The sequence below is a fragment of the Dromiciops gliroides genome, chromosome 1 (assembly GCF_019393635.1).
Source record: "Dromiciops gliroides isolate mDroGli1 chromosome 1, mDroGli1.pri, whole genome shotgun sequence".
NCBI lineage: Eukaryota > Metazoa > Chordata > Mammalia > Microbiotheria > Microbiotheriidae > Dromiciops > Dromiciops gliroides.
In genome coordinates, this window is record NC_057861.1 from 576,236,474 (window position 1) to 576,255,441 (window position 18,968).

General features: G+C 36.8%; 1 protein-coding gene across 3 annotated transcripts in view; it reads right to left on the reverse strand.

The window, feature by feature from the left end:
* The window catches only part of PIP5K1B (phosphatidylinositol-4-phosphate 5-kinase type 1 beta), a 339,881-nt gene that overhangs the window by 156,379 nt on the left and 164,534 nt on the right, over nucleotides 1-18,968 (reverse strand). For all 3 annotated transcript variants that reach the window (XM_043979091.1, XM_043979093.1, XM_043979092.1), the window contains exon 4: nucleotides 2,002-2,132. In XM_043979091.1, the coding sequence (XP_043835026.1) occupies nucleotides 2,002-2,132 (131 nt within the window). The remainder of the gene's footprint in view (nucleotides 1-2,001; nucleotides 2,133-18,968) is intronic.

Below are 18,968 nucleotides of genomic sequence, written 5' to 3' on the forward strand. Positions count from 1 at the left end.
CTCCAGGGCTGGTGCTCTATTCACTGCACCACTTAGCCGCCCCAGAAAAAGTCTTTTTTTAAAAAAACAAAACGAGCACTTAATATATATACAGCTTAGTACTAGAAAAATATTTTATTAGGATACAAAGATTTAATATTCAAATTTTTTTCATGTGATTTGGCATGAGAAAATAAATTACTTGCCCCCTGTCACATGGGTAATTAAGTATTAGATTCAATTTCAAGTCTTCTATCTTCAACTTGAGCATTCTTTCCACTATCCCATAGTAGTGAGTAGCAGAGTCACTTTTGAACCCAGATCCTCTGACTTCAAATCTAGAATAATTTTCACTATACTTCAGCTGGTATAATTTTAAACAAAGCCAAGTTATTTTTGGCCAAATTGTTTGATTGCCCAACTTCTATATGTCATTGTGACTACCTATAGAATTATTATATTCATGGGTACAGTTAATTTTTTGTGCAATCTACACTTTTGAATTACGTAATGAGAGCAAAGGTTGACTAATGTATGTTCCACAAATATCCACAAAATGTGGAACCAACACAGGTTTTGGAGTCATAGGAATTGAATCCAAACACTATCCTTGACCTTGACCAAGTTACTAAGCCTTTCTGATCTTGTATTTTTTCTCTTGTTTTTTTCATCTGTAAGAGGAAGAGATTGAATTAAACGAATTATAAACCTAACTCTATGACGCTATGATTCAAAAAGGGATTAGAAAAGGCCTCCAGTACATTGGGTGGCCACTCTGTGGAAGATTTACTGGAGAACACAAGCAAAGGTTACATGCGACAAGAATGTGCAGATGGATTTCAATCTACACTACCCAAATTGGTGCGATCACAGATGCACCAAAGTACACTTGGGCAGCATGTGATTTGTGCAGCTTTTTCCTTGGGAGGGATCTTCCAAATATTATGAATAAGAAAATCATTTAGTTAAGTAATGAATCAATTGAAATGTCATGCTTTTACAAGACACATGATTTGATGATGAAAAGATGCTATTTGCATAAGTCAAAAGCCAATTAACTTACTAATATCTATTTCATTTTAATATAATAATATTTGCAAAATGAATAAGCTTTGACAGTCTTGGTGATGTTTCCAATTTAATAGGGATTTCTTCTGAATCCACTGACAAAGGCTTTCTTAAATAATTCCTCCCCGCCCTCAAACCCCTGCCCAATGCTCCCTCCTCACAGTAAGATAGAAAGGGCTGGGGGGCAGCTAGGTGGCGCAGTGGATAGAGCACCGGCCCTGGAGTCAGGAGTACCTGAGTTCAAATCCGGCCTCAGACACTTAACACACACTTACTAGCTGTGTGACCCTGGGCAAGTCACTTAACCCCAATTGCCTCACTTAAAAAAAAAAAGATAGAAAGGGCTATATATATATTTTATGTAATTTTCATAACTTTGTTAGTTTGAGATAGATTTCAAAATGGCAGGAATCTTTTATAAATACAGCTCATTGGGATAGAAGCCAAGAAGTAGAAAAAATAAGAAGTGACAAAAAGAAATAAAGGTTTTGTGATTCACATGTGTATACCATAAGTGAGACCCAAACTATTCTATTTCCTTTTGACATGAAAAAAACCGTTCTCATTTAACCTGCTTTTGGCACTGCCAGGAGTCTAACACATACTGTAGATTAGGCTACACAGGTCACAAAGTAGAAGGAGCAAAGCCTTTTAGCAGGCTTCTTACATATGTACATGTTGCTTCTCCTAACAGAATGTAAGCTCCTTGAGGGTAGGGATGATTTCATTTATTTTTCTTTTGTATTTCCAATACCTCCTACAGTGTACAACACTTAGTAGGTGCTTAATAAAAGCCTGAGTGTTGTGAAGATCAAGTGAGATAATGTATGTAAAATCCTTTGCTTAAAGCTTTATAGAATTATATCTGTTATCATGATGATGTTGTCCCTATTACTATTATTACTACTGTTAGCATGAAGATTATTATAAACAACTTAAAAATAATATTCTTACCTCGGTAGAAATACACTTTCCACTACATAAAAGTCTTGCATAAGGACATCTCTGTCTGGCTTGGAAGTGAGATTACCCACCGTGTATCCTATTCCCAGCTGAATAGCACCCTTAATAGCAGATGATGCAGTCTGTAAGGAAAACAATGGTCTTAACGTTAGTTCCAACACCCAAGGTCCTTTTCAGGACTACATGCAACAAAAATGGACTTATAGTTTTGTTTTCCTGTTTCTAGACATCAACAACAAAAGCTAAGGTTTGAGAAAGTTCTGGTCTTTTTTGATAGAGAATCAAATAAAAAATTAAAGATCAAGTTCTTAAATCTTCCCATGAAATTACTCTGACACAAATTGCTAAAATAAACATTGTCTGGACTTGTGATGAGAAACAGTGTTGAGGTGAATAGCAAATGATGCTTCCAGTCAGCAATTCCTGGGCTCAAGTCCTTGAATGTGTGTGTGTGTGTGTGTGTGTGTGTGTGTGTGTGTGTGTGTGTATACAACACTAATAAAAACTTAATAATTACAAAATGTATGTACAAAGTGGTTGAGAATAGTAGTTGGGAGAGAAAGGGGAGCATGAATTAATATTGAGCTGCTGATCTGAACAGGTGAAAGAATTTTCCGCCTGGAATTCCCCATATCAGTGAAATCACAGATCCTAACAAAATCACAAAATGGATTTATAGGCTAGTACACAGGGAAATTCTCATTTGAAGTCTCTCTCACTTTCTCTCTCTCTCTCTCTTTTTTTTTTGGTGAGGCAATTGGGGTTAAGTGACTTGCCCAAGTTAAGTGTCTGAGGCCGGATTTGAACTCAGTTCCTTCTGAATCCAGGGCCGGTGCTCTGGAAATTCTCATTTTAAAAGCAAGATCGTAACTTTAGAAGGTAGGATAAAAGTTTCATTACATAAAGCTTCAATCCAAATATAACGAATGAATATTAAAAAAAACCCCAAAACAGACTTATTACAACATAGTTTAGGAACAAAAGCAATTTGTTTACCATAAAAATGCAAGACACAAAATCTTGATTTTCTCTTTGGAGTACAAAAGTAGTTTAATTCTGGAATTCTTTGGTATCATCTGTACATGGAGAACTGTATCTGATTTCTCTTTTAGAAATCGACCTTAAACCGGGATCAAAACTGCCTATAAAATTTCTTGAAGATTAGTACATTTTAACCTAAAAATAAATTTATAGTTCTGAAACAAGCAAAATTCTAGGAATTTAGTTCTCTAATATTACCTATAACCAAATAAATATTCTGTTAATCTAGAGAAAATTGCCTGAACATATTTCCCCTAGCACATAAAAAAAGACAGAGAAAGGAATAATTTCAAATGAAAGCATTAAAGGCAAGGATGGTGGTTTTATATTTCTTAATATTCCCACAGTGCCTAACACTATTCTCTATAGAAAATGGGAGATTAATAAATACCTACTGAACAAAGGAATGAACAAATGAATCACACAATGATTAAAAATGTCAACTCATATTTTTAGCATGTTAAGAACATTTGTTAAATAGTATATGCTATTATATACATTTTGCAGGTGAGGCTCAGCAAGGGTAAGTAACTTGTTCAAGGTCCCACAGACAGGATCAGAGTTAGGGTTTGAATTCAGGTCACCTGACTCCAAATTCAGTGCTTTTTTGATTATGCTATATGTCTTTGCAAGGTTGAACATTTGTTGGAAATTCAGCAACAGAACAATGCCTGACACATAGTAGGCACTTAATAAATATTAATCACTCCTCTACCACCACCACCACCAGAATAGGCTCATATTATATTTGTTGTCCTTGCTGCTACTGGAATCATATCAAGGATGCTCTTAGTGACCCTATAGAAAGTCAGCTTGTATTCTAATACTTTCACTCTACTACAAAGGTGGTTATTTCATCTACCTACGTAATAGTCCAAAGAACATTAAACAGAAAAGAATAAGAGCAAGATACTGAGTTGTCATAGGACTGTTTCTATCTGAACTCTATGGAATAAGAAGAAAAGCACAAGATAAAAATAATAGTTTGAAGGTGTACAAAACATTTTTCCTTTGATCATCACAACTAAGGTAGATTCTATGAATATTATTATCTACACTTAAGATGAGATAACTCAAGCTCAGTCAAAGAGGTTAAGTGATTTGGCAATGATCTAACAATGATTAAGTATCAGAAGTGACTCAAAGTCCTGGGCTCTTCTCACTATACTACATGACCTCCTAATGCAACATCTGCTCATCCCCCTTTCCCTTGATTCCTTCCAAATCCATAGGCTTTAGTTTTCCTTAAGTTCTTTGTAGCATTTGACCCTTTTGACCAACCTGAACCTCACCCTTCCATTGTCAGTCCAGATATCCAATCCCTTATTATGCTTCCTTTGTTAACTTCTTTTTTCCTTCCTTCTAACTGTGAGTATTCTTCATAGTTTTGGTTTTCCTTCCCCTACATTTTCTCTCACAGAACCACACTCTTGACTTCAACTATCACCTCTTTACTGTGAACTCTCAAACCCATATCTTCAGTCTCAGGATCCTGATCCATATTTTCACCTATAAAATAGACATATGTATGTATGCATGCATATACACATATGTAAACATATGTGTACACACATATATATCTACACACACATATGTCTCCTTTTAAAACTGAACTGCTCTTCCTTTAAACTGACACCGGCAAAGAGAATAAAACTACCATAACTAATGACAAAGGCTGTCTAAGCAAGGATGATATTGCCCAGATAGTACAAGAGGCACAAGTCAGAAGATGAAGTAAATAATGATAGAGTCACTGCTAAAAATGCAGTGAAGGTTGGGGCAGCTAGATGGCGCAGTGGATAGAGCACTAGCCCTGGAGTCAGGAGTACCTGAGTTCAAATCCGGCCTCAGACACTTAACACTTACTAGCTGTGTGACGCTGGGCAAGTCACTTAACCCCAATTGCCTCACTAAAAAAAAAAAAAAAAATGCAGTGAAGGCATACACCCACAACATAAAACAGACAGTTGAAGACAAGAAACTGAGGGGCAAGATGAGTAAACAGGACAAGAACAAGATTCTGGACAAGTGTCAAGAAGTGATAAGCTGGCTAGACCAAAACCAAATGGCAGAAAAAGATGAGTTTGAACACAAGCAGAGAGAGCTTGAAAGAGTCTGTTATCCTATCATCAGCAAACTTTACCAAGGAGGACCAACCAGGTGGAGCTGGTTCGGGTGCCTCTGGGGGAACAACCACTGAAGAAGTGGACTAAAGCATTCACTCCCAGTCAACAGCAAATAATATATTTTTTAAAATTTATACTTTAAAGTGTCAGTGTGCCAAGTACAAAGTTTACTGAAGAAAATCTTAGCCTGCTATATGCATATGAAAGCAAAGGTACAACAACTTAGTTTAGTAAAGGTTAGTTCTTTTTTTTTTTTTCAACTAATTAATTAATTATTTTACATATAAGGTATTTTATTTTTTCCGTTACATGTAAAGATAGTTCTCAACTTTTGCTTATACAAGCTTTACAATTTCAGATTTTTCTCACTCCCTCCCCTCCCTCCCCCCTCCCCTGGACAGCAGGCAATCTGATATAGGTTATATCTATATATCTATATACATATAGATGTGTATATACACACACACACACACACACACACACACACACACACACACACACCCATAATAACATTAATCCTATTTCTGCATTAATCCTGTTATAAGAGAAAAAATCAGAGGAGTAATGCAAAACCTCAAAATAGAAAAAAAAAACAACAACAGCACCCAAAACAAAAGAAATAGTATGGTTCAATCAGCATCTATACTACACAGTTCTTTTTTTTTTTTTTCTTGGATTTGGAGATCCTCTTCTATCATGAGTTCCCTGGAACTCTTCTGTACCATTGCATTGGTGAGAAGAATATAGTCCATCACAGTAGGTCAACACTCAATGTTGATGATACTGTGTACAATGTTCTTCTGGTTCTGCTCATCTCACTCATCATCAGCTTACGTAAGACCCTCCAGGTTTCTCTGAACTCCTCCTGCTCATCATTTCTTACAGCACAATAGTATTCCATTGTATTCATCTACCACAACTTGTCCAGCCATTCCCCAAATGATGGGCACTCCCTCAACTTCCAATTCCTTGCTACCACATAGAGAGCAGCTATAAATATTTTTGTACAAGTGGGTCCCTTTCCCCCTTCCATGATTTCTTTGGGAAAAAGAAGTAAAGATTAGTTCTAAAGATTGTTTATTTAAAAAACTAATGTTCAGGGTTTGTCTTTAATGAATTTTGTGTGTTTGCTAACTTGAGCATTTTTTGTTAACACAGTTTGTGCACGAAGATTTTGTTTGCGGAGGAAAAAAAACCACCTATAAAAAAATCATTTTCCCACCTGTCCTATGGGAGCTTTGGTAACAATGAAATATTGAGAAACTTAAAAAAAATTGACACCCTCCCCACTTTCACATTTCCTTCACTAAGATCACTATTTTTCCAGTAATTAATATTAGGGGTCACTTTCCTACTCTCCTTTTGAGTTCAGTTAATGAAGATTGCCTTAATACTCTTGCCTTTATTAGACTTTCCTTTTAAAAATTTTGTATAGTATTTACTGTCTCTATCACTCAGTACTACTGCATGACATCGTTATTTAATTGTTTTCATGAGTATATACCTCCCATCGACATTTAGATTGGAAACTATAATAGTTTGCATTTGCATAGTGCTTTAATGTAAACCCTTCTATTTCTCTACATTATCCAGCAGAATGTCAGCATTTGAGCAACTCTCATTAAAATTAAATTTTATTTTCAAACAAAGACCAGTCTTCCTTCCTCTCTCCCTTTCCCCTCCCCCTCACTTTGAGAAAGAAGGATTTGTATAGGGTATAGTCAAACAAAACAAAATTTCTCATTGGCCATGTCAACAAAGGCAGAATAAGGAGAGGTTTCAATCTGTGTTTTCAGTCCATCACCTCTGTGTCAGGAGATGGATAACATGTGTCATGAAGAGCTGTGGTTGGTTATTGTATTGATCAGTTGTGTGTGTGTGTGTGTGTGTGTGTGTGTGTGTATTTTGTTTGTTTTAATTAGCCAAGAACCACCTTCTCACCCTTGCACCCCAACCACATTGAGAACACAAGAAAAACAAAATCCTTTACACACACATATAGTCAATGAAAACACATTTCCACACAAGCTGTGTCCTAAAAATATTTGTCTCATTGGTGCATTCTGAATCCTTTACTTCTCTATCAGGAAGTGAGTAGCATATTTCATCCTTAGTCCTGTGGAACTCTGGTCGGTCATTATACTGATGATACAAATTCAGCACAATCATATTCCATCACAACATTTAATGTTTGCTTCATTGCAAAGAGGATATTACACATGTTAATGTCAAATTTCTCCTTAGGATTGAAAATGCCTCAGTATTTTTCATTTTCTATCTGTCCTTTTCCTCAGGTGCTTAGGAAAGAAAGATGGCAAACTATCTAGCTTCAAACCTAGTCTTCAGCTGTTCTTTTGGTTTTTTTCCCCTCTTCTGTTTATTTTTTCTTTCCCCTCTCTATGACTCTATTACTATAATGTCATTGATAGGACCCAGTGACCTTTTGTACCAGTAACTCTAATTTTTGAGGACTGAAGTTGATTTTCTTCCTTTTAATCTCACGGAAAAACTTAGGAGGGATGTTACACTTAATCATCCACCACTAGGAAGAAAAGAACTTCCAGAAGTGGATGGAATATCTGAGATAATCTTCTTGAATCTATATCCCACCCCCATTCTACTGAAGAAGTAAGTGAGGCTAAAGGATGAAAAATGACATGTGGATGGTCACACAGGGTTTGCTGACAGAGCCAGGATTAGAACCCAAGTCTTTTAGCCTCTGTTCATGGCTCTTTCCTCTTCATCACACTGATTCTAACAGCACAGCACAAGACATAGCATCGATTCTTTTTCAGCATCAATCTAGAATGAATTTCTTTCTAAAGGATCTGAAAGAAAAATGCCCACACCAGATCCATATGATGCTAAAAGGGACTCTGAAGGACATCTATTCCAACCAGAGGGTTTTTTTCTCATTTTCCAGTTGAGAAAATCCCATAGAGATTAAGTGACCTGCCTAAAGTCACACAAAGTAGTTAGTGTCTAGGGTGGGATTTGAATGCAGAGGCATTACTATTTCTATTGTGCCATGATACCTCATCGGGCTTTTTCATGGTCATTTTCCCATCCCACTTCCCATTTGTATCCTGATACTAACTTGTTCTTTCTGTGGTGCATTTAGTCACTAGGGTCATAATTAGTTAAGATTTTTTTTTTTTTTTGCGAGGGGCAATGAGGGTTAAGTGACTTGCCCAGGGTCACACAGCTAATAAGTGTCAAGTGTCTGAAGCCGGATTTGAACTCAGGTCCTCCTGAATCCAGGGTCGGGGCTTTATCCACTGTACCACCTAGCTGCCCCAAGACTTTTTGAATGGTAACAACTTGCCTAATATTAAGTACACAGAATGAGATGTGGGTCCTTACAGTTAAATGTAAAGGTGATGGAATCAGGGAAAACTGGACATTACTTTTTACAGGAATTTTTTTCTTGTCCCCCTAGCCATCAGTGTTCTCTCACCATAACTCCCTTCCAACCATGTAAGGCCCTTTAGAGTAGAGACTGTTTTGTATTGTTCTTTAGATGCACAATTTCTGGCACAGTATCTAGCACACAATAGGTACTTTATAGATGTTAGACTTGGAAGGATAATTAGAGATCACCTAGTTTAATCTTCATTATTTTTACAGAAACTTTACCTCAGCCCAAAGAGATTGCTTTTAATTACATGTAGCAAATGAAAACAATGATTTTTAAAACTCATTGAGAAATAGAAGTATAGTATATTGGGTCACTTTTAAAAAAAATAGCAACCAGAACATCTAGGTTCTAAAGCAGCAAAAAGGATACACACATGTATACATGCATACACATATATACATAATGTGTACACATATATGTATATATACACACACCTATCTATGTCTATGTGTGTGTGTGTGTGTAAATTTCCAATGTGGAGGTTAGTATATCCATATATTCATGCACATCTGTTCCCTTCCCCTCCAAAAGAAGTCTCTTCTTTTATGCAAGTTTCCTTTTTACTGAGGCAGGCTGTTTTCTCCCTCAATAGTCAATACCAAAGGCTTAATATACAAACTCTTTCCACATGGAATATTTAGCATAGCATTCGAAGTTCTGCTGAACTGTGATGTTTTCTAACACAATAGTTCTTGAACAAGATGTGTTTTTAAACTGTGAAAACACTTTGAAATATTCTACTGTGCGTCTTTGATTAGTAGATTAGCTAGTGATGACAATGACAATGAAGCTACTATGTGAAGGGATGGTGACTGTTTTTCTAAAACCATCAGTTCTTTGAAAGCAGGGTTACTTCATCCTGGATGGGCACCAACACATCATTTAATTTGTAGAGACAGTTCAGGATTTTACACACACTGAGATCATCCATTTTCTTTCATTAACGGCTTTTCATGGCCTTACAATCCCATCCATGTACGCAAATATTTCCCCCTTCAATCTATAGAAGGGACCCTTGACTTTGTGAATGTATTACAGGATTGGGTTTTTGGACCACAGAGAAATACATTATCTGTCAGGGCTTAGAATAGGACATTTGTTGCTTGGATATGAGAAATGTTTCTATTGTGGCCCTAATATTTAAAGGAGAATTCCATCAACACATTACATATGTAACCTTTATTGGTAAGGCAGTCTGGTGTAGTGAAGAGAGAGTTGGCATCGGTGTCAGGAAGAGAGAGGTTCAAGTTCAATATATTATTAACATATATTGGCTGCATGACTTTTGGGCAAATCACTCAACTTCTTAATGCCTCCAAGCAACTGTCTAAGTTGCAGTGAGTTCATATTTTCATTGGTAGAAGTTTCTTTATGAGTAATTTCCTACACCAGCGAAATAATAGGTCCAATTAAAAAGAACCAAAACCCTCTACACAGGCTTTCGTGTTTTTGTGTAAATAGTAATAATAATTACTAAAATAATACCTTATAAGCTTATTGATTTTGTGCTTTCCCTATTCTTACTCCCCTGGGCAGGGAAGAGTAACAACCTTCAGGGAAAGATGCTGTTGAAGTTAGAATTTCATTGAATCTTTTAAAAGGTGAGCGTTTCCTAAGTTTTGTGGCTAATAATAAGAAATGACAATACTGAATTGGAGAGTGCTTTACCTTCAGTTTTCAAAGCACTTTTGAATGCACTCCTTTATGTGTGTCTCACAAGAACTCTTGTGGTAGGTAGAATAGATATTTTTAATCTCCTCATTATTATTTTTAATCTGGACCTGTGACTTCACTGGTTTAAGGAACTGCTAGTGAAGAAACTCCCTCCACCAATGCAACTTACAGTTTTATAGAGTTGTTAGGGGCATTGAAGGGCAGCTTGGTAAGAACCAGCTTTGGAGCCAGGAAGACCTGGATTGATGTCTTGCCCTTTGATACATCTTCAGTAAACTGTATGTCTTTGACCAAGTTTCCCCCTCACTGTAAAGATGAGAAAACTAAATCTCAAAGAGATTCCCTTGCCTGAAATCCTGTAGCTTAAAGGTGGTAGACAGGAGCCCAGGGTGGGTACAATGAGAATACTGGCTTTGAGGTCAGAGGACCTGAACTTACTTTGTGGCTTACCTGTGTGACTATGGGTAAGTCCTTTTCCCTCTTTGGAGCTTGTTTCTTTATCTATAAATTAAGGTGGATGGATGACCATTAAGGGCCCTTCTATCTGTGACCTATAATCCTTTCTGTCTAGAGCTTTTTCAATGGACAGGTGAATGGATGGATGGACAGATGCATAGAGTGAATGAACACATGAGTGCTTATTAAGTACTTGCTAAGTGCTATGGACAAAAATACAAGCAAGCAAGATAGTCCCTGTTTTAAAGGGAATTACATTTGGAAAGAGGAGCTGGAAGGAGGGAAAAGTCATGGCTTCCATCTGGTGGCCCAGAAGAGAGATGAAGGCCTGCTCTCAAGTGGAAAGCTCACCTATCAGACCTCAAGGTGATACCAGGGGCAAAATCCAAGATTCTGGTTGGAGTGAGACTGGGACGAAAGGCAATTAGTGACTGAAAAGTGAACTAGAAACCTGGTTTGGGTCAAGAGAAGATGAAAATATACTTATGACTATTACATACTGCTTTTTTTTGGCCTGAAGAGAACCCTGCTGGATCTGTTGTGTCTGCCAGAGATATAATTTTATAACAAACTGTTGGAATAAGAGGATGATGATAATGAGAAAGCCTTGAAATCTTTAGCAAACCTGGCATGAAGCTAGGACACAAATCTTGTTATAAGATTTTAATGACATTACACCAGTTACAGAAAAAGGCTTTCGAAAGCAGGCTGTCTGTGAAATTGGTTCACTAAGAAAGTTGTCTAACACTATCAGCTTTAAAGGGAAACATTAAATTTTCTTCATTTCAACTGCATTCCCCACCCCCATCCAGGTGATATGATGAACTAGTTTCAGAAGCATAGCTAAGGTAAAAAAAAGATGGAATATTAATGTGCAGTAAGAAATGACAAACAGAATGACTTCAAAAAAGCCTGGAAAGACATGTATGAAATGATATATTGGGAAGTGAGCAGAACCAAGAGAACACTGTACACAGAGACAACAATATTGTTCGATGAAGGACTTTGAATGACTTGACTCTTCTTAACAATACCCAAATGAATACTGAGGAAAAATACTATCCACTTCCAAAGAAAGAACTGATATTGATGGAACAGACTGAAGCATGCTATTTTTCACATTCTTTTATTAAGTGACAAATATGATGATGTTTTGCATGATCATATATGTATAACCCATATTGAATTGTTTGCTGCCTGGGGGAGGGGGGGAGGGGAGGGAGGGAAGGAGGGATAGAGATGGGAAAAGAAAAATATAAATAAAAATGTTTAGTTTGAAAAAAAAGAAAAGAAAAAAGAAAAGAAAAGATTAGTTCAATAACCAGGGAAAGAAGGGGACAACTAGGTGGCGCAATCAGTGGATAGAGCACAGGCCCTGGATTTAGGAGGACCTGAGTTCAAATGCGGCCTCAGACACTTGACACTTACTAGCTGTGTGACCCTGGGCAAGTCACTTAACCCTCATTGCCCCACAAAAAACAACAACAACAAAAAACCCCCAACAAATAACCAGGGGAAGAAGATGGAGCAAATTACTGAATTACAAGTTGGGGCAATGGCAAAACCATTAAATATTAGGTATAAATGATGGGACAGGAGATACTCCTCCTAGCCAGGAGTGAGAGATAAAGTCACACGCAAGCTCCCCATTCCTTTTAATACTCATGCTGGGGCAGTTAGGTGGTGCAGTAGGTAGAGCACTAGCCCCGAAGTTGGGAAGGACCTGAGTTCAAATCTTACCTCAGACACTTACTAGCTATATGACCATGGGCAAGTCACTTAAACCCAATTGCCTTAAACATCCAAGGTCATCTCCAGTCATCCTAATGTATATCTTGTCAGTGGACCCAGATGGCCCTGGAGGAGAAAGTGAGGCTTTGCATAGCCCTTCCTCATTTAAATCCAATTCACTGCAAGTCATGACATCACCTCCTGATGTCACGGTCCTCTTCAAGAACAAAGGACAAGGGCAGCTAGGTGGCACAGTGGATAGAGCACCGGTTCTGGAGTCAGGAGTACCTGAGTTCAAATCTGCCCTCAGACACTTAACACTTACTAGCTGTGTGACCCTGGGCAAGTCACTTAACCCCAGTTGCCTCACTAAAAAAAAAAAAAAGAAGAAGAAGAAAGGACAAATAACACCACTCATGTCAATTCAAGTTATCATAATAGATCTAGAGGTGAAAAGCACTTCAGAGGTCATCTATATTATATTATAAATACTTCTATTTATCAGTTCTTTCTCTTCATGCAGATAATTTCTTTCTTCATATGTCCTTTGTTCACATTCATTTTTTAAGAATGAGTTTTTCTTGCTCTTTTTAAAAAATTTCAAGATATTTTCCTCCAGTATTCTTCTCCTGCCCTATTACAAGAGACATCTCATATAACAAATATTTTTCCAGAAAAGAGGAAAAAATGAGCATGAATGATTATATCCAAAAAGTTTGAAAATATATATTTAAGGATTATCTTGATTGTTTAGGATTAACAATAGCTTCTTGCACTTATTTATTGTTTATTTGGAAAATGAATGTAAAAACCACTCTCATTTATTTGAAGATGCCTTGCTCTGCTAAGCCTCCCAGCTTCTGTCCTTCTTAGCTTAAATTCTCCTGTATCCAGATCTATTTAATATTTCTGTTCATAGTGCAAGGTTTTATTCAGTTAGCAATGTTTATTGAATGCACACTATATATAGAATATTCATATTAATTGTTCCAGTCAAATTCATCTTACATACCACAGTTAGTTTAATCTTCCTAAAACACTGCCTTGACCATGGCATGCTCTTGCTTCATCATTTTTTAATCATTCCTGGTTGCTTATAGGGGGATAAAGTTCCCATTCTTTAGCCTGGCATGAAGGACCTTAATCTGGTTCCAACCTACCTTTCCAGTTACATCTCACTCTATGATCCTACACAAATCCTCTATTCTAGTCAATAGAGTATATTCACTGTTCCCTAGAAATGCTTTTTGCTTTCCATCCTTGTATATAGTTTTTCCTACCTGGAACTCCCTCACTGCCACCTATCATAATTATATCCATCTTTAAAGGCCAAGCTGAAATAACATGTCATGCATGAAATCTTCTCTGATCCACCCAACCTGAAGTGATCCATTCCTTGCTTGATGTTAAATACAAATGACTTTAAAAATGATTTTAAGAAACCAAATCATACCATTTTTTAATCCTAAAGAAGGGGGTGGGAGAAGAGACAGCTTCTATTATCTCCAAAATGGCCTCCAAATAGTCATGAGGATATGGTATCTAAAGTATATGTCCTACTTAGGCTCTAAAGGAGACTCCCATAGAAAAAATTCAAGGATGTTCTGAGTCATGGTTGTAATAATTAAATAGCTTCCCAAAGAGACTTAGTGGAATGGGGTAACACTCTTGTGGATGTGGTAGCTATTTCTTATAGATCCCAGCCAAGCTGCTCACCTCACTCCCAGGTCAATTTGTTTTTTTGTTGTTTTTTGTTTTTGGTGGGGCAATGAGGGTTAAGTGACTTGCCCAGGGTCACACAGCTAGTAAGTGTCAAGTGTCTGAGGCCAGATTTGAACTCAGGTCCTCCTGAATCCAGGGCTGGTGCTTTATCTACTGCGCCACCTAACTGCCCTAATTCATTTTTTAGATTGCTTCACTTCCCTGCCAGATGCCTTCCTTGGTAGCCATATAAACTGCCATATTCTTCAAAAGCTCAGGCTCACCTGTCTACCACCTTGAGGCATCAGAACAGGGTATTAGGAGAGAATCCTTTTTAATATCACCAATAACTTAGAGTTCACCATATAGAATTTCACTAGATGGCAACCAGCTTTTTTCTACTATGATTTTGGTGGCAAACTCACAATGACTGCAACTTTATGAGGGTCTCATTAAAATATTGGACTCTAAGTTCTAACCATAAGAGCACTTCATCAGTAAAACTTTCTTTCAAAATGATCCCTTTATCATTTCATTATCTGAATTCCTTTGGATGAAGTGCAAGTCAGACCCAAATTTTATTAAATTTTCCTCTACTAACAGACTTTGTTTTATTGAAAAGCTAGTGTATTTACTTATTTGATTGAAAGTGTGCTTCTCAGAAATTTGGTAGGAAAAGGGGTCGAGAAGATGTTCCACAGTTCTACTTAATGTAAACAATTTGACAGTAGTAAATTAGTGTGCTTAATTGTCTTTATCAAAAGTATGCTATCGACTGCAGATGAAAATCGTGATTTTAGAAGAGCAACATCTTAAACAGCATTTATTCATTTTAAATTATAATTATTTGTGAAGAAAATAATTTTAGACTTTCTAAAACATTCCAATAGAAAACAGTATTTCTTAGGTGACAAACATAACTTGATTGTATTCAACAAATAGTTGTTAAACAGCTACTATGTGAAGAATATAGTGATAGGTTCTGAATAAGATACAAAATTTGGTTCTATCTTCTCATGGAATTTACATTTTAATAGGGAAAGAACACATATCTATACACATATATAATGCAAATAATTATAATAAAAATAAAGAACTATATTAGAGAGGTGAAACTAAAGTATTATGCACAAGGAGGAAAAAGCCATTACCAACTGGGGGACAGATTCAACTCCAATCGTTTCCTATTCCCTCTAGAATAAAATAATAAATTCCTTTGTTTAGTTTTTCAAACCCTACATGACATGGCTCCAACATTTTTTTTTTTCAGTTGCACTGGACATTATTTCCTTTCTCACACTCCCACTAAACTGGTCTTTCTTTTTGTTCTTCACCCATGTTCCTCATCCATGTCTACCTCTATGTCTTTACAATGGCCATCCCCCATACTGAAATAGGTGTCGCTCCTAGAGTCTCTTTGTTCCTTGACAATGCAGCTAAAGGACCATTTTCTGCATGAAACCTTTCCTGATCCTTCTATTCCTTGGTGATCCCTTATAAAATACCTAGGATTTAAGTACTTTGTGTGTGTGTGTGTGTGTGTGTGTGTGTGTACACTTCATATTTATGTTGTATATTTACACATGTACTTGTTGTCTTATCATTATGCAAGTTCCCTGTTAGTAGGAATAGTTCTATTCTCTGCATTTGTGTCTAGTGTCTGCCACTGTGACTGGTACGAAGTAGGTGCTTAATGAATACTTCATTGCAGATTGATAGGAGGAGTAGTTTAAAGTGTCATGTGCTATAAAAGAGTTCAAGGAGGTTAAGACTGAAAAAAGACATGATTTAAATTAGGTGATTAAGACATCATTGATTATCTTGGGGAGGGCAGTTTCCAGAATGAGAAATCAGGATATAACATATTAAATAGAGAGTGGGCACCGAGAAAGTGGGAACACCAGGTACAGATAACTTCAAGAACTTTGGCCATGAAGGGTAAGGTAGTTAGATGGTAAAGAGAAGTCAAAGGCAGGCTTTTTTTTTTAAAACCAAAGTAGGGAGACCTGAATGTGTTTTTAAGCCAATAAAGATCAGGGGAATGGAAAGCACTAAAGACTCTTCATTGAAGGGATGATTGTGAGAGCAAGGCTCTATAAGAAGGGGATGGAATCAAGGATTCATTAGAGAGATTAGTCTTAGCATTTTATACACACACACACATACATCTGAGGTAGTATGGAAGGAAGAGAATATCAATAAGCATGATGCATATTTTAAAATGTGACGACCAAAGGAATTTCTTTATTATGACTCTGTTCTTCTCAGTAAATTAGGATGCTAAGTAATTTGCCATAAGTATGTAGAAGTTTGGGAGTAGGTGGGAGTAAAGGTACAGTTTGAGGAAAGAGAAAAAGGCATGAAAGTCACTCTAGGGAATAAACTAAGGACTCAATATAAGTACAGATGAATCACTTAGATGAGGTTATGTACCATAATTTTCTAAAGGGTAAAATCACTTGGATTTCTCCATGTTTTCCAGCAATGCTCAGCATCCTGGAAATAGGAACAAGGGGACTATATGTCTGGTTTTACCCAGGATTGAGAATTATCAGGATAAGAATGGTAAAAGGGTCTAGGGAATAAAACAATCACTGGTGGTAGTTAGGGAATAATTAACTCAGACCTTGTGATCAAGGTTGAGTAGAAAAGTGTAATTACAGTGGTGAAAGGAGCCTGGGATAATAGAAAAGGGTCAAGGACTACTTATGAGACCTTGGACAGGTAATTTAGCCTCCATGGCCCTCAGTTTCCTCATCTATAATGTGAGGGATTTGCAATGAATGACTTCTTGTGTCTCTTCCAGCTCCACGTCTGTGAGCTCAGGTTAATTTTTACAGTAATGAGGTAGAAATGAAGATGTTCAGCAATTGGGAAATAGCTAATCAAATTATGGTATATGAATGTAATTTAATGCTGTAAGAAATGGCAAAAGGGATGTTTTGGAGAAACCTCAGAACACTTGCGCTGTGAAACGAGCAAGGCTATAATATATATAGTAACAACAACATTAAAGTAAAACAACTTTGAAAGACTTAAAAACTCTGATCAATGAATTGATCTGCCAATAAACATTGATTATGAGCCTGCTGTGTTCCAGGGCAGGATAGAGTCAAAAGGAGTAAGCTAGTGGGAAATGAGCAACTATAACTCCAAAGGACCAGGGAAGAATCATGGTACCCATCTCTTGCCAAACAGGTGATGGAATCAAGATGCAGAATGTGACATGCATTTTTGGACCTGAATTTGAGAATTTGTTTTGTTTAGGTATGCATGTTCATTGGCTTTTCCCCTTCTTTCCTTTTTCTCAATGGGGGAAAGAAAAAGGGAAGAGAGATTGAGATTGTCTCTGCAAAAATATTTTTTAAAGATAAGAGAACAGAAGGAAGACTAAACAGAGTCAAAGATAAGCAGATGAATACAGGATGCATGATGAATGCGTGACGAATTTATTATATACATAAAAAGAAAAGTAAGTGCTATGTAATGGAGATTCAGTTTCATGTACAATTCTCTCCTTCTGTTCTACAATCTATATGGAAATGTTTATTTTATTTGTTGCTAAGTTCAGAAAAAATAAATTAAGTTTTAGAAAAGAGCAGGAATAAATCTGAGAGGTAGAAGGGTAGTAAATTATATTTCAAAATTGGAATTTCTAAGTCTATTGTCTTAAGAGTGGTGTGGTTTCTTTTTACAAGACAGTTAAATCAAAGGTATAAACATGGTCCCATGACGGTTAAGTCCAACAGAAAGAGAGGAAATTTAAACTACTTGATGGGGGCATTAGAGATGTAACTGACATCTCTCAGGATGAAGATAGTGAGTGCATAAAGAGGAAAGTTGTAAGTCTAGTGCTAAAATTACTGAGGGAGTTGAGATAATGACTTCAAGGTTCAGAAATGAAGGCAACAAGGATGCTTTTAATGGAATGGGAAGGAGAGAAAATTATTATTTTTTAAAAATAGAGCTGGGTGGGGCTACTGATGTAGAATATCACATGCACTTTCAGTTGAGGTCATTATGTTATTCATTTTACTTAACTTTTTTATTATTTTGTTATAGGAGACCTCTCATGAAGTGGGAATAATCTGTAAATCTTTGTAATATAAAAACAAAACATATCAATAAAAATAAAACAAAACAAAACTCAAGAATGGGGGTGAAGGTGGTATAAATAGATTTCATGGACTTTTATAAATCTCTAGGTTAAACAGATAAAAATCAGAAGGTTTAATTTTTCCAAGTATATATACCATACTGACACTTTCAGGCCAAGGTCTTATGACACTGAACCCATGAGGAATGGAAGAATATATGAACTCAGATGAATCAGGACTTCTCTGAAGCTCATGATCCACATTGTTCACCTAGAAAATGATGTGGATACTTAAAATACTACCCCAGGTCAAAACAAAGATGCTTATGATGATACTACTGTTCCATCTGACTTTGACTCATGACTACATAATAATCCTTCACATAATTTACAATTTAAGTATGACAAACTGAAAATAACTCTATAGGTTTTATTGTTTAACTTTTGGAATCTTAACTCTATTCCTTAACACCTTCCTTTCTAGTCTACAGTCAGGCACACATTGGGAGCATTCCCGGGGACAGCTAGGTGGTGCAGTGGATAGAGCACTGGCCCTGGAGACAAGAGGACCTGATTTCAAATCTCAACTCAGACACTTACTAGCTGTGTGACCCTGGGCAAGTCCCTTAACCCCAGTTGCTTTAAATATCTGGGGCCATCTCCAGTCATCCTGATGTCATGGTCCTCTTGGAGAATGAAGGACAAACAATAGGAG